This window comes from Labeo rohita, unplaced genomic scaffold (assembly GCF_022985175.1).
Source record: "Labeo rohita strain BAU-BD-2019 unplaced genomic scaffold, IGBB_LRoh.1.0 scaffold_83, whole genome shotgun sequence".
NCBI classification, from domain to species: domain Eukaryota; kingdom Metazoa; phylum Chordata; class Actinopteri; order Cypriniformes; family Cyprinidae; genus Labeo; species Labeo rohita.
Window position 1 is genome coordinate 40048 of NW_026129777.1, and position 15920 is coordinate 55967.

At 39.3% G+C, this 15920-nt stretch overlaps 2 protein-coding genes across 10 annotated transcripts in view; both read right to left on the reverse strand.

The window, feature by feature from the left end:
* Positions 1–15920, reverse strand: part of LOC127162076 (uncharacterized) — a 61002-nt gene that overhangs the window by 36330 nt on the left and 8752 nt on the right. For 5 of the 9 annotated variants that reach the window (XR_007827255.1, XM_051104864.1, XM_051104863.1 and 2 more), the window contains exon 2: positions 12623–12913. The exons of 2 other annotated variants lie outside the window; for them this stretch is intronic. Coding sequence is in view for 6 of the 7 variants with exons in the window: in XM_051104864.1 (XP_050960821.1) it covers positions 12623–12913 (291 nt within the window). In the remaining variant the exon portion in view is untranslated. Of the gene's footprint in view, positions 1–12622; positions 12914–13702; positions 13973–15920 lie in introns of those variants that run through there. 2 more of the 9 variants (XM_051104866.1, XM_051104870.1) reach the window with 2 other exon arrangements.
* LOC127162078 (uncharacterized) lies at positions 8479–10306 on the reverse strand. The gene is made up of 3 exons (XM_051104872.1): positions 9755–10306; positions 9369–9651; positions 8479–9275 (listed from the first exon to the last, which is right to left on the reverse strand). The coding sequence occupies exons 1-3, from the start codon at positions 9763–9765 to the stop codon at positions 8625–8627; spliced, it is 945 nt and encodes a 314-aa protein (XP_050960829.1). The 5' UTR covers positions 9766–10306; the 3' UTR covers positions 8479–8624.

Below are 15920 nucleotides of genomic sequence, written 5' to 3' on the forward strand. Positions count from 1 at the left end.
TGGAGCAGGCTTGAGATCAGAGAGGGACTCTGGAGCAGGCTTGAGATCAGAGGGGAGCTCTGGAGCAGGCTGGGGACCAGACGAGAGCTCTGCAGCAGGCTTGAGATCAGAGAGGGACTCTGGAGCAGGCTTGAGATCAGACGGGAGCTCTGGAGCAGGTTTGAGATCAGACGGGAGCTCTGGAGCAGACTGGTGAACAGACGTGGCCTCAGGGGTTGATTTGTGAACAGACGTGACCTCAGGAGCTGACTTGTGAACAGACGTGACCTCAGGGGCACAGTGTGCAGCCCACACACACCAGATGGCAACCGCCATTAAAGGAAGCGCAGCAGCGGGAGGTTGTGGTGGGTCCAGTACACTGCCTATCATAATAGGCCGTGATCGTGGGATATCAGACGAGGCATGGCACGGCTCTGGAAGGTCAGACGAGACGTGACTTGGCTCTGGACGAATAGACGAGACATGACGAGGCACTGGGAGGTCTGATGAAACATGGAGAGGCTCTGGGCCGTCAGGCGGGACGTGGCTTGACTCTGGGCGGTCAGACGAGACATGGTGAGGCTCTAGACAGATAGACGAGATGTGACGGGGCTCTGGAGGGTCAGACGAGGCGTGACTTGACTGAACGGTCAGACGAGGCGTGATGGGGCTCAGAGCCGTCGGGCAGGATGTGACTAGGTTCGTGGTGACCAACTGTGACTTGACCTGCTTCGTGAAGATCAGTAGTGAATTGACTTGGCTCATGAAGACCAGCGGTAACTTGACTCGGTTTGTGACGACCAGCTGTAACTGGGCTTGGTTCATGGAAATCCGCTGTAACATGACTTGACTCAGGAACGACCGACTCAGGAAGGGCGGCCATGATGGGTGCAGACTCAGGAGCAGAAGACATGACGTGAACAGACTGTGACCTGACGGAGATGTCCTGAGCAGGCTGTGGCTTGACAGACGTGGCGTTAGCGGGTGCTGGCCTGACAGACGTGACGTTAGCGGGCGCTGGCTTGACGTTGCTGGACTTTGAAGCCTGACTGGACTTGGAGGCCTGACTGGACTTGGAGGCCTGACTGGACTTGGAGGTTACAGCTGTAGCCTGACTTGACTCTGGAGCAGCGGCTGAAGCTTGACTTGGCTCTGGAATAACAGCAGCAGCTTGACTTGGCTCATGAGAAACTGCTATAACCTGGCTTGGCTCATGGAGATCCGCTGTACCGGGACTTGACTCGTGAACAACATGGCTTGGCTCAGGAACAACAGCTGTTACATGGCTTGACTCAGGAACAACAGCTGTAGCGTGACTTGACTCGTGGGGAACAACTGTGACTTGGCTTGACTCGTGGGGATCAGCTGTGACCTGGCTTGACTCGTGGGGAACGGCAGCTGTGTCTTGACTTGACTCAGGGGTAGCCGCCGCGACATGGAGGAGCGCCACTTTAGCTGCCCATACTGTCATTAGGGGTGTGTCCCGCACGTGGGCCATCATGACCACAGGTGGCGTCCGGGTGCTGACCACAGGTTCTGGAATGGCAGCCATATGGTGGAGTGGCTTGGAGACGGCGGCCATCTTGTGCAGTGGCTCTGGCGTGGCAGCCATCTTGTGCAGTGGCTCAGGGAAGATGGCTGTAACTTGACTTGAGACAGGGGTGATAGCTCTGACTTGACTTGACACAGGAAACACAGCTGCAATTTGACTTGACTTGGAAACTTGACTTGACTCAGGAAACACAGCTGCAACTTGACTTGACTTGGAAACTTGACTTGACTCAGGAAATACAGCTGCAATTTGACTTGACTTGGAAACTTGGCTTGACTCAGGAAATGTAACTGTGCCTTTAAATGGCTCTTGTATGGCAGCTGTGACGTGACGGAGCTGTTCGATCGCCGCCATTTTGTGAACGGGCTCCGCCGTCGCCGCCATCTTGTGAGCGCGCGCGGGCGCCACCGCCGTCTTGTGAACGGGCACCGCTGTCGCCGCCATTGCACGAGCGCGCTCCGACACGGCCGCCATTTCACGAGCGATCCAGGCGAAAAACGTGTTTGTGGGATCGTGCTCCGGCATAACCGCCAATTTACGAGCGGAACGCGCGGTCGCCATTACCGTGTTGTCGCGTTCCCTCTGCGCGACCCCCACAGTGCACGGCGAACCCACACACAACAATGCAAAGTTCAAAAAAACCTCCAGAGACGAGCGCGGGCCCTCGCGTCTCAGTCGTGCACGGAGGGGCTGGTTCACGCCGTCACAAAAAATCTAAATTATGATACAGTCCGGGAGGGTGGAGTGGTTAGCTATGGCCAGAAACTCACGGGTATATTGTTCGAGTGTACGTGGTCCCTGTTTTATCCGGCAAAGAATTCTGTCCATGTCCATATCTTCTGAATGTCCGGGGGGTGAAGCTGCTGGATCCTGTTGTGGCCGAGTATTCTGTAACAGTGGGAACGAGGCGAGAGACGAGCGGATCCATTTGCATGCTTTTATTAGACGATTCAGACAGAGACATGGTCAAGGCAGGCGTGGTCAGACAGGAGCAGACAGGTGTATAAGGGCTAGGCAGAGAGTAGTCCATAAACAGGCGAGGGTCGATCAGCGGCGTACGTTATCCAATGGGCGAGGCAGGAGAATGGTCAGACAGGCGAAAGTTCCGAAAGACAGATAAACAAAACAACAAGGCAAAGCCAGAAAACAAGACACGGGGAAACACGGGGGAAACACGGAGAAACGCTTTGTATCAATGATTACGCAATTCAATACTCGGCAGTGAGTGACAGGAAGACCGGGTCTTTATACTGTCTCTGATTGGACGTGGGTGAAGTGCAATGGCTGATGGGGAATGTAGTCCGGGGTGTGGTGCGACAGTCCGTGCGTGACAATAAGGTGAGAGTGACCTCTGGTGGTGAGCGGACCGCGGAACACCGACCAGATCCGTGACGTATATAATTAGGTTATAGTTTAATATAATATAAAATCAAACTATTTAGGGTAGACAAAAACAGACTGTAACCTTCAATAAAACCTTGAAAACATCATGTACCTGAAACAGCTTCTGTGGTGATGAGCACAACGTAGATTGTGACCAACATCAAGCATCGTAGAGACATTTTTGTTGTGCAAAGGACACGTTAGTGCTCTGAATGTCTATAGATAGAGGAAGTTCGAAAACTGACCACACTGGATGCAATTGGCTGCTTTTGCTGTCTTGTGTACATACGTGGCAAATGCTTGTGCATCTGGGTTCAGGAAGACTTTCAACCATGACCCACATGATGCACTTTACATAACGTATAAAAAATTACCTTGATGGTAGGGCAGATCTCACTCACAGGGGAGCTCTGTTGTGTCGGAAGTCAGTAGAGTAGATGTATATACACAGTTCATCTGAATGAGAAACTCTGTAGTCTTTATTGCTGTTACACTGAATGTATGAAGCTTTCTATGTTTGCTATGCTCATACACTGTAAAAAATTGTTGAGTCAGCTTAAAATAATTTGTTACCCTGCTGCCTTACATTTTTAAGTTCAGTCAACTCAAATACGTTTAGTCAACTTGAAATGTTAAGTTGTACTAAGTAACAACTTAGATATTTGTGTTTGTTAAACTTAAAAGCTGGGTAAGTAACCCAGCTGCCTTAAAATTGAAGTTGAATCAACTTAACATTTCAAGTTGAATAAACTTTTTTTGAGTTGACTGAACTTACAATTTTAAGGCAGCCAGATAACAAATTATTTTAAGTTGACTCAACAAATAGTTTTTTTACAGTGTACTTCCCTGAGGACTCTCTAAATCTCCTTCTGAATTGGAATTTTCTTTGTATAAATGTCTTAAAACATTACATTTTGACAGACAATTTTATTCAAAAATGATTGACGTTATAAGTGTATAATATTTTAGTAGTCCACGCATTAGTTGCTAAATAAATAAATACCAACCTATTCACTGTAAAAAAAAAAACTATTTGTTGAGCCAACTTAAAATAATTTGTTACCTGGCTTCTTTAAAATTTTAAGTTCAGTCAACTCAAAAACAGTTTAGTCAACTTAAAATGTTAAGTTGGACTAAGTGACAACTTAGAAATTTTGATTTAACTTAAGATTTTAAGGCAGCTGGGTTACTTACCCAGCTTTTAAGTTTAACAAACCAAATTTTTTGTTAAGTCAACTCAAATATCTAAGTTGTCACTTTTTTAATTGACTAAACTTATTTGAGTTGACTGAACTTAAAATTTTATGGCAGCAGGGTAACACATTATTTTAAGATGACTCAACAAATTGTGTTTTTTGTTTGTTTGTTTGTTATACAGTGTACATTGTTACCATAAATCAACTTTTTAACAGAACATTTTTACTGGAGAAAAACATTTATAAATAAAAAGATGAACTCATCCAAATCTTGGTTAAAACTAAAATGAAGCCGAACATTTTATGAAAATTTATTGTCATCTATACATATTTTATGTGCTTGTTTGTTTGTTTTTCCTTAAAATAAGCATTTAAAATACCTCTCTACTTCTATCACAGGTTGCGGCACTGGCTCTGTGAAAGAAACAATGAAGAAAAAAAAAAGAAAAAAAAAAAAGCGTATGAACTTCCAGTCAACTGAGAAAACAATGAAATCAATCACAACTACAACAGCCATGCAAAAAGAGTTGTGACACTAACATGGTACAATTATGGTATCAGAGAGTAATAATGTGGTACTCGGGAGTGTGCTATATGCATCATCTACAACAAGATGATAATTGCTGTTTTAACAACGTGCGAGTTGATATAATTGAGTATGTCACTCACTTCTGCAAAAACCCAACAAAAATACATCACTGAAGTCCAAGCATTTATTGTATGATGTAGCCTATTAACAGTTACAAACAATGCAAGATAAGAACTGTAGCATGTCTCAGAGAAACGCAAAGGGTCTTTTGTTTTCGACTGTGATGAATTCTCCTGTCCGATTGTGCGGTGAGCCCTTCAGTATTTCTCCAGCAGAATTCTTCCAGATGATTGTTTCACTGTATTCGCATTTTAAATACACAACATCAGGGTTTTTATCACTCCTATCTATTTGTATCACAGGTTTGGGGACCGAAGAAACAAAGAAAATCTTGACTGTTGATGACTGTTATTTTGTTAAACAGAACTGAAAAACAATGCGATGACATCACAGGTTTTGGTTGACCAATTGGTGGAAAGGGGCGTGTCATGATCGCCCACATGTTGAAAACTAATTTTGAAGTTGGTTAGCCGTTTTCTACCCATCAATCAAAAAAAAAAAAAAAAAAAAGAAAACAGAAAAAGTAATAAAAAGAGAAAAATGAAAACAAAAGAAGCCATTTTCTAATTTTTGCTTATTTAATTTCAAACTGAACAGCAAATGATCAAAACGCACACAGACCATGTATTTTTGGAAGTGCTGGTCTGCACAAGTAAATGCACAATTCTAGGACTATAAGCTTAAAGGAGAAGTCCACTTCAAAAACAAAGATTCACATATAATGTACTCACCCCATGTCATCCAAGATGTTCATTTCTTTCTTTCTTCAGTCATAAAGAAATTATGTTTTTTGAGGAAAACATTTCAGGATTTTTCTCCATATAATGGACTGATATGGTGCCCCAAGTTTGAACTTCCAAAATGCAGTTTAAATGCAGCTTCAAACAATCCCAAATGCGGTTGTAAACGATCCCAGCTGAGGAAGAAGGGTCTTATCTAGCAAAATGATCGGTTATTTTCATAAAAATAATACAATTTAAATACTTAAATTATATAACGCTCATCTTTTCTTGCTCTCCCTGAACTCTGTGTATTCTGGTTCAAGACAGTTAGGGTATGTCGAAAAACTCCAATCGTATTTCTCTCTTAAATTCAAAAATCATTTCAAAATCATCCTACATCGCTGCAGAAGTACCAACCCAGTCTATGCAAAGTGAACATGCAAAGAAGATCAAACACCCTTAACAAAAAAGGTAAAACTGAGATATAGGATGATTTTGAAGTTGAGGGAGAACATGAGATGGGAGTTTTTCGACATACACTAACTGTCATGAACCGGAACAAAACAGTCCGGGCAGAGTAAGACAAGATGAGCGTTTGACATTAAAATGTATATAAATTGTATAATTTTTATGAAAATAACAGATCATTTCGCTAGATAAGACCCTTCTTCCTCAGCTGGGATCGTTTACAACCGCATTTGGGATCGTTTGAAGCTGCATTTAAACTGCATTTTGGAAGTTCAAAATCGGGGAACCATATCAGTCCATTATATGGAGAAAAATGCTGAAAACAATTCTTTATGACTGAAGAAAGAAAGACATGAACATCTTGGATGACAAGGGGGTGAGTACATTATATGTGAATCTTTGTTTTGGAAGTGGACTTCTCCTTTAAGCCTTAATTGTGAAACTGGGGGGTGAATGTGCTAAGCAAACTGAATTAATTTGCTAATTTATCCACAACACAATAACGCGTATGTGTGTGTTATACAATCTAATTGTGATGTAGGACACAATGTATTTTAAATATATTAAATATTTTAGGCCTGGTTTCACAGACAGGGCTTAGGTTAAACTAGGATTAGGCAACTGTTCAATTAGGACATTAAGTAAATTTTTGAACGTGACTTAGAAAATTACTGGTGTGCATCTTGAGACAAAACAAAGGCACTGACATATTTTACAGTTTTTCTCGATTGCTAAAACACTATAAGTAGTCTTTTGAACTAAAATTTCAAAACCATAATGCCATTTTTCAAAAAGCACACCCATTTTCCTAAACTATAAACACTACTCCCCTGCTTTAACACATGAGTCAGATTTGGTGAACTGTTACTGCAAAACTCTACACACAAATCCCTACATTTCTCAGTGCTTACATCATGTGGTCATTTAGAAAGCACTAGCATTCAATATTGTTCACTCAAGTCTGCAAAGTTTGAGCTCAATTAGTACACAATTACCCAAGTGGAAACACTAGGAGTCAAAATTTATCACACACCAATCAGAAGCTTCGATTTAGATAAAAGGGCCAAAGTCAGTTTACAGTTTGGTGCTTTTCTCAGATCAGAAATGAAATTCTCAAAACTACTTGTTCAACCTCCACATCATGTAATCACTTGTGCACATCATAAAATGTTTCTAATTTTTTTTTTTTAACAAGTTGTGTTTGCTTTGGTACGTTCATGTAACTGATTATGCAATGGATTTGTCTGCTTTTTCCTACATTTTCAGTCCCTATTGTCATGTTGCTATAGTCTTACCCCTCAAAACATCAAGTCATTAGCTCATCGTATATGTCTTTGCAGGAAATGCTAAACTTTTTATCTAGTTGTCATAAACGGTCAAGCATATTCTACACATTTCTATTAGACTTTTTGTATATTTGCCATAAATTGTTAAAGTGAATACTGACTTTCACCAGAGACTACAGATCAACCAATGATAAAGCAGTTCTTTGAAATAGCTCAAAGGTACATCTCAACATCTCATGAACCTTCAGTTGGAAAGCATATATAGACAGAGGACAACACAACACAGTTACAAATTCTGACAGTGCACTTTCTAATGTATATTTCCGCCTTTGCCCATATTTACTTTTTTCTTTCCTATTGCACAATGACTTTGTAATGTATTTATATGTTATTTTATTTTGTTATGTATATATATATATATATATATATATATTTTTTTTTTTTTTTTTTTTTTTTTTTTGTCAGACCACTAGTAAAAGTGTAACTGTGAATACTATCTGCTCTTTTTCAATCAATATCCCGCATACAGTAATATGCAATTTCGAAGACAAAGAGTATAAGGTGAAGAATGACGACAACAACATAGAAGAGAAATAGGAAGGGCAAGAAAACAAGCAGTCTTATATATTTTAGTTGATGCGTGCCATGCAAGGGGATTTTACCTCTGCTGCCTGTCCATGCCCAATTTAGTCTGTGATGTTGAGGAGGTTGTTTGGCCTGTCCCAGACCAAAGACAGGGTGCTGGGGCAGAACAATTATTTTTGTTGTTGTTTGCTGTTCTACAGTACAATAAATTAAGGATTAAAACACTTGCAAATGCATACATTTGTTGTGTTCATCGTGTTAATTTAAAAAAAAAAATTTCCCCAAGCAACACTTATTACCAGTTTTCGTAGTATTGTTTTGAATTGATCTCATCAGTGTGTAAAACTGTTATAGTGTGTGTGTTTTTGAGGGTTTGTGTGTCATGTCTGAGAGCAAAGTTTGTTTTTTCAGCAAGATTGAGTGGTTTTGAGTGGAGAGCTTCATTTTGACCTGAATATAGTAAGTTTAGGGAATTGAGTTAGAAGTTACGGATTTGTGTTTAGAGTTCCGCAAAAGCGAGGCATAATTTCAAGAAATGTGTTTAAGCAATTGAGAAAAACTGTAATAAGCACACAGTGCACCAACTACACACTGATGGCATGAATAAAAAACACATCTGGCTTTTGCTTTCTCTGTGCACAAGGTAGGCTATGTCAGTTTGAGGTCATACTTTTGTCATAGTTCTGTAAACATAGAGGGATCCAAACTTCAAGTACTGGTGTTTATTTACACACATCAAAACAAACACAAGTGTTTTTTTCCAAGTCAAAACAAATAGTAATTTCACTGAGGAAAAAAAAGAAATCAGTCTACATCGTATCGTCTCTCTGGGTCCGGCCACAAAATTTCGTCTACATCACATGCAATGTCCTCTAGTCCAAGGCACCGGGTAAAATATCTTCTGGAATGGCGTATCCAGGCCTGACATGATGCCTGGTCAATATCCCCACATGCCTCCTCCATTGCCTGTAAAAGGGCTATGCGTTGATGGGGATGACGGTCATAGACCTTCCAGCGCCAGGCAGAGAAGAACTCTTCAATTGGATTCAAGAATGGAGAGTATGGGGGGAGGTTGAGTACAGTGAAGAGTGGGTGATCTGTAAACCAGTTGCGGACCATAGCAGCCCTATGGAAACTAACATTGTCCCATATGATGACGTATCTGGTCTGCTCTGGTCTCTGAACATTAGTGAGCATGTCATGTAAGGTGTCCAGGAATGTAATAATGTGTGCAGTGTTATATGGGCCCAGGGTTGCATGATGGTGAACAACACCATTTTGACTTATAGCTGCACACATAGTTATGTTACCACCACGTTGTCCTGGGACATTGATTATGGCACGGTGTCCAATAATGTTCCTGCCACGTCTCCTTGTCTTAGTGAGGTTAAAACCAGCCTCATCCACAAAAACCTGCTCATGACCCATGACATCTGCCTCTAGCTCCATCACTCTCTAGACAAGACAAAACAAATTCAGCACAGCAGGCCCATGCACAGCACTACAGTATGCACTTCCAGATTCAGTACCAATGATACTATAGCTTACCTGCACATAGTCATATCGCAGCTGTTTTACACGTTCACTGTTTCTTTCAAAAGGTACTCTGTAGATTTGTTTCATTCGGATTCTGTTGCGGGCAAGTACACGACCTAATACAGAAATGCTCACATTGTGTATGTTTTGGAAGGTGGTGTCATCCTCAATTATGCGCTGCTGTATTTCGCGTAGCCTTATGGAATTATTTGCAATCACCATATTGACTATATGGGTTTCTTGTTCTGCAGTGAACATTCTTCCTCTGCCCCCAGCATCTGGTCGTCTAGCAATTCTGTAAAGTAACAATTTCAGTATTTTTACATCTATGGTATTGTTGTGTTTCTCATTAGAATATGGCAGTGCTACAAATCTTAGTGCAAAGTGACTGTACTAACCGAATTCTCATTTCGAAATGTCCTTATGATGCTTGCTACAGTGTAGCGGCTCAAGTTAGGCTGAACCCGTTGGCCAGCTTCCCTCAGGGTCATTCCATGGTTGATTACATGGTCCACTATTGTAGCTCTGATGTCATCAGTAATTCTATTTCTTACTCTTCTTACCCTTCCTCTTCCTCCTCCTCATCCTCCTCTTGCTCCTCCTTGTCCTCTTCCTCTAACTTCACCTCCTTGTCCTTGTCGTCCTCTTCCTCCTACTTCTTCACCTCCACGTCCTCTTCCTCGGCCTCCTCTAATTCTCACTCTTCTCACTCTTCCTGCTCCCTCCATTGTACTCCACACGGACAGCTTACCTGTAGCTTATTTATAGTGCTTAGGCTGATTGCAAAGTGAACTAATTATCTAAAACAGTTTTCACATGTGACAGTGTGCCAGACAGTTGGCAAAATAGTGTAAATAATAGCCATAAATGTGTATAGTTTTGTTAGGAGTGTGTTGATCATTTGGAAATTGAGAGTAAAGCAGTGAGTTGTGTTTACAGTTCCGCAAAAAGAGTGCTGTGCAGTGGATTGTACCTACAGTTTTGCAAAGTGTGTGTTACAAAATTGCAAACTGAGTGCAAAGCAGTGTTTGTGTTTTTAGTTTTGCAAACTCAGTGAGTGGTTTTGCTATAGGTATTAATAGTTTTAGAAATTGTGCTATAAGAATCACAGTTAGGGTTTAAGCCATCAGAAAAAACTGTAAACAAGTTTAAGCAGTTTAGATGCTGTTTGCAGATCGCATGCACACTTTTGGCAAAACTCTAAACACATTCTCACTCACTAAGACACAGTTTGCTCTGTGATGAACTTGTGATGCAAAACCCTAAACACAAGAAAGCGAAAGTTAAGCACAACTGCAACACGGTTGTCACAGTAACTCAATATTCTTCACATTTGTTTCGAAATATGTAAATATACAAAATATAAGCCAGTTGAAAGTGCACAGAAGGCACAGGTACATCTGTCAATCTGAGAGGTACAAAAGACTGTGAATAGGAGTGTGAAAAAAAAAATTGCGAAACTCTAAACACAAATTCGTAACTTCTAACTCAATTCCCCGAATTTACTATACTCAGGTCAAAATGAAGCTCTCCACTCAAAACAACCTAATCTTGCTATCTTGCTGAAAAAACAAACTTTGCTCTCAGACATGACACACAAACCCTCAAACACACACACACTACAACACAGTTTTACACACCGATGAGATCAATTCAAAACAATACTACGAAAACTGCTAATAAGAGTTGCTTGGGGGAAAAAAAACACAACAAATGTATGCATTTGCAAGTATTGTAATCCTTAATTTATTGTACTGTAGGGTACTGCACAAAACAGCAAACAACAACAAAAATAATTATTCTGCCCCAGCATCCTGTCTTTGATCTGGAACAGGCCAAACAACCTCCTCAACATCACAGGCTGAATTGGCCCTGGACAGACAGCGGGGGTAAAATCCTCTTGCATGCCTGATCCAGCCCTTGCCCTTGCCCTTGCCCTTCCTATTTCTCTTCCATGTTGTTGTCGTCATCCTCATCCTTCTTCTCCTCCTCTTCCTCTTTCACCTCCTACTCTTTCTCTTCGAAATTACACATTACTGTATGTGGGATATTGATTGAAAAAGACCGGATAGAATTCACAGTTACACTTTTACTAGAGATGTACAATTTTATGAGATGTACCTTTGAGCTATTTCAGAGAACTGCTTTATCATTGGTTGATCTGTAGTCTCTACATTGGTGAAAGTCAATATTCACTTGAACAATTCATGGCAAATTTACAAAAAGTCTAATAGAAATGTGTAGAATATGCTTGACAGTTTATGACAACTAGATCAAAAATTTAGCATTTACTGCAAAGACATATACAATGAGCTAATGACTTGATGTTTTGAGGGGTAAGACTATAGCACAGAGAACTATATACATGTAATACATTTTGAACAACATGACAATAGGAACTGATGATGTAAGAAAACCGCAGACAAATCAGTTGCATAAGCAGTTGCATGAATGTACCAAAGCAAACTTGTTCAAAAAAATTAGAAACATTTTATGATGTGCACAAGTGACTAGATGATGTGGAGGTTGAACAAGTAGTTTTGAGAATTTTATTTCTGATCTGAGAAAAGCACCAAACTCTAAGCTGACTTTGGCCCTTTTATCTCCATCAAAGGTTCTGATTGGTGTGTGATAACTTTGGACTCCTAGTGTTTCCACTTGGGTAATCGTGGGCTAACTGATCTCAAACTTTGCAGACTTGAGTGAACAATATTGAATGCTAGTGCTTTCTAAATGACCACATGGTGTAAGCACTGAGAAATGTAGGGATTTGTGTGTAGAGTTTTGCCGTAACAGTTCACCAAATCTGACTCATGTGTTAAAGCAGGGGAATAGTGTTTATAGTTCAGGGAAATGGGTGTGCTGTTTGAAAAATGGCATTATGGTTTTGAAATTTTAGTTCAAAAGACTGGTTATAGTGTTTTAGCAATCGAGAAAAACTGTAATGTGATGGCTTGTGTTAACTGTTTGATACGAAAATACAATTTTTACGAAGGTTTGAAGAGTTAAGCAAGGTTTATTAGCTTTTGCAAGAAAACTACAATGTTTTTCTGATTTGGTGAAGAGTGTATTTGTGTGTAGAGTTTTGCAAAAATAGCCAATAGTTACAAAAAATGTGCTTAAGCCATCAGAAAAAACTGTAACGTTTTGCAAAAACAGTGATTTATTTGACAAATTAGTTTAGGCTTTTGGGAAATGATTTAGAGAATGGGGTTTAGTGTTTTAGAAATTTTGAAAAACTGTAAGTATAATCAATATCCACTCACTTATAACTTTCAAGCTGAATCTTTGTTCCTGCTCTTTACTGTTGATGTCAATGGTATAAACTCCACTATGTTCGACAGCTAAATTAGTTATAGTGATTTGTCCAGTTTTCTCATCAAGAGTTGTGATGCCTTTGAATCTCGGACTCGGGATGTTAAAACCATCATCATCCCATTCAATCGCCTTGATAACAACTCCACTGCTGCTTCTGTGTTTCCATATAATGCTGGTGACTGGAGGATTGGTTGGACGAAAAGACACTGTGTCACCCACTGCTTTTATCTGATCTTCACCTAATGAAATATGAAAGAAAAGGTCAGTGAACACATTTCTATCAGTAGTTTCCGGATAGCAAGTAGCCTATAATGTAAAATATTTGGCGATAGTATGACATCTGAATATTATATATAGGAAATGTCATCGAACAAAAAATGTTCATGGGACAGACATCTCAATCGGACTAACTTACACACCCTTTTCAAGTAGGCCCTGGGTCTGAGGCTAATAACTTAAAATAGTAATGTGCAAAACTGGACCAAGACAGAGTCTGTCCTGTAAATCAGGCTACAATGCTAATATATAAGCTGACAAGATTTCTAAAATGAAAACGGGGGGTATTACCTTGCTCAGTGGTCAAAATATCACTGAAATCTCACTTGTGATTATCAACGAATTAAAAAAAAAACGGGGAAAATATTTTTATTTTTTTTTTAATTGTTGTGGGTTCCATATATTAATATCATTACTGATAATTACAGCGATGTTTGAAGATCAAACTTTTCCATAATCTGAGTTTTTGTCCTAACTAGCCGCACTCGACTGCGACACGCGCTAAATTTCTGTTTTTAAAACGGTTTCTATTTCTGCGACGTCGCGGCTGGAACAACAAGATACAAACTATGACAGTTATAATTTCAGCTAGCTACTGATTATGTGTTTTATTCAATGTTAAAAGTGTCTAATGTGAGTTTGAATATCATATTGCGTGACCTGTATAGCCATACTGAAAGAAACTATAGATAATTTACATCAGATCTTGAAAATAAATGTAAGCAAACATATAGCCTAAACACAGAAGTTACCTGAAACAGCTCCTGTGGCGATGAACACGGCACAGATGACGGCCGTCGAGTATCTTAGAAGAAACATCTTAAGACAAAGCACAGCTTTTTGTACCTTTCTTCTGTATTTTCACTCGGAATGCGTTTCACAAACACGCCCGACTCTAAAGACGAATCCCAAAACGAAACTGGAACAAATGGGCGCTCATGAGGGTTCAACGTTAGTGGTTCAGTATGTTTGTTGTTAAATGCGGATCATTCTGAGTGCTTAAACTCACAAAAGTGGCAGGATATGATCATATCAAAACACCCAGCGTAGCCTAAATCAGTGTATGTACTAATAAACATTTACATAAATAAATAATCTGGCCTCTGCTTTAGGACGTGATTTTAAAATGTATCGCACCTTTTTTGCTGTGAATCTTAAATCTTATCTTATCATAAAGATAAATCTTACCAAAATGCCTTCACATTTTACATTTAACAGACTATTTTATGCAAAGCATTTTACGCTGCATTTAGTAAGTACTCTAAGCCTATTGGTTCGTACAATCCCTCTGAAGTAAATAAGTTTTATTAAAAAATAAATACAGTCATTGTTATTAACAAAAATCACGTATTTTATTGTCAAGGTAACAAATATGTATGCCTATATTAGTTGTGTAACCACACTCATTCTCAATAAAAAAAATAAAAAATAAAAAATAAAAATGAATGCCTGTTGAGTCTTTGTATGCGATTTTTATTGAACTATATGACTCATAATAACATCATAATATATAATAATATATTCAGTGACCAACATGGAGTGCTTTTATATAAGGTTACATGAGGAAAATTACAGTACATTAGAATGTGAACAGAGTAAAGTGCTGGTACTGTGCTGTGAATTCTCATTGTGCATAATACAACCAGTGTATCAACATGAATAACAGTCTTCCAAAGAAAAGGAATTTCTCTGTAATCGTTAAAAGAAGTGCCCTAGTAAATAAGTAATAGATTTAAAATGCATTTATTTTATACTAAGTATAGTTCAAGTCTATTAACATATTTACTGACATATTGCTCAAGACGTATTAATATAAAAATTGTAATTAAACTTTATTTGGAGTACTACTTGTGCACAATTCACACTTCTTTTGGCCACAACAAGTACTTAAAGGAGAAGTCCACTTCCAGAACAGATAATGTACTCACCCCCTTGTCATCCAAGATGTTCATGTCTTTCTTTCTTCAGTCGTAAAGAAATTATGTTTTTTGAGGGAAACATTTCAGGATTTTTCTCCATATAATGGACTGATATGGTGCCCCGAGTCTTAACTTCCAAAATGCAGTTTAAATGCAGCTTCAAACGATCCCAAATGCAGTTTTAAACGATCCCAGCCGAGGAAGAAGGGTCTTATCTAGCAAAACGATCGGTTATTTTCATAAAAACAATACAATTTATATACTTCTTAATGTCAAACGCTCATCTTGTCTTACTCTGCCTGAACTCTGTGTATTCTGGCTCAAGACAGTTAGTGTATGTCAAAAAACTCTGAGCATATTTTCTCCCTCAACTTCAAAATCATCCTATATCACCGTTTTACCTTTTTTGTTGAGGGTGTTTGATCTTCTTTGCATGTTCACTGTGCATAGACTGGGTCGGTACTTCTGCAGCGATGTAGGAGGATTTTGAAATCATTTTTGAAATTGAGGGAGAAAATACGGTCAGAGTTTTTTTGACATACCCTAACTGTTTTGAGCCAGAATACACTGAGTTCAGGGAGAGTAAGACAAGACGAGCGTTTGAGATTAAAAAGTATTTAAATTGTATTTTTTAAATTAAAATAACCGATTATTTCACTAGATAAGACCCTTCTTCCTCGAGTGGGATCATTTTGGACGTTCAAACTTGGGGCACCATATCAGTCCATTATATGGAGAAAAATCCTGAAATGTTTTCCTCAAAAAACACAATTTCTTTATGACTGAAGAAAGAAAGACATGAACATCTTGGATGACAAGGGGTACATTGGGGTACAGGGTAAGTACATTATCTGTAAATTGTTGTTCTGGTAGTGGACTTGTCCTTTAAGCAGTGTTGGGGAAAGTTACTTTTAAAAGTAATGCATTACAATATTGCGTTACTCCATTAAAAAAGTACTTTTTTTATGGAAAGTAATGTGTTATATTACTTTTGCGCTACTTTTGCATTACTTTTTAAATCTGGGTAGGGCTTGCTTGTTTGTTTTTAGTA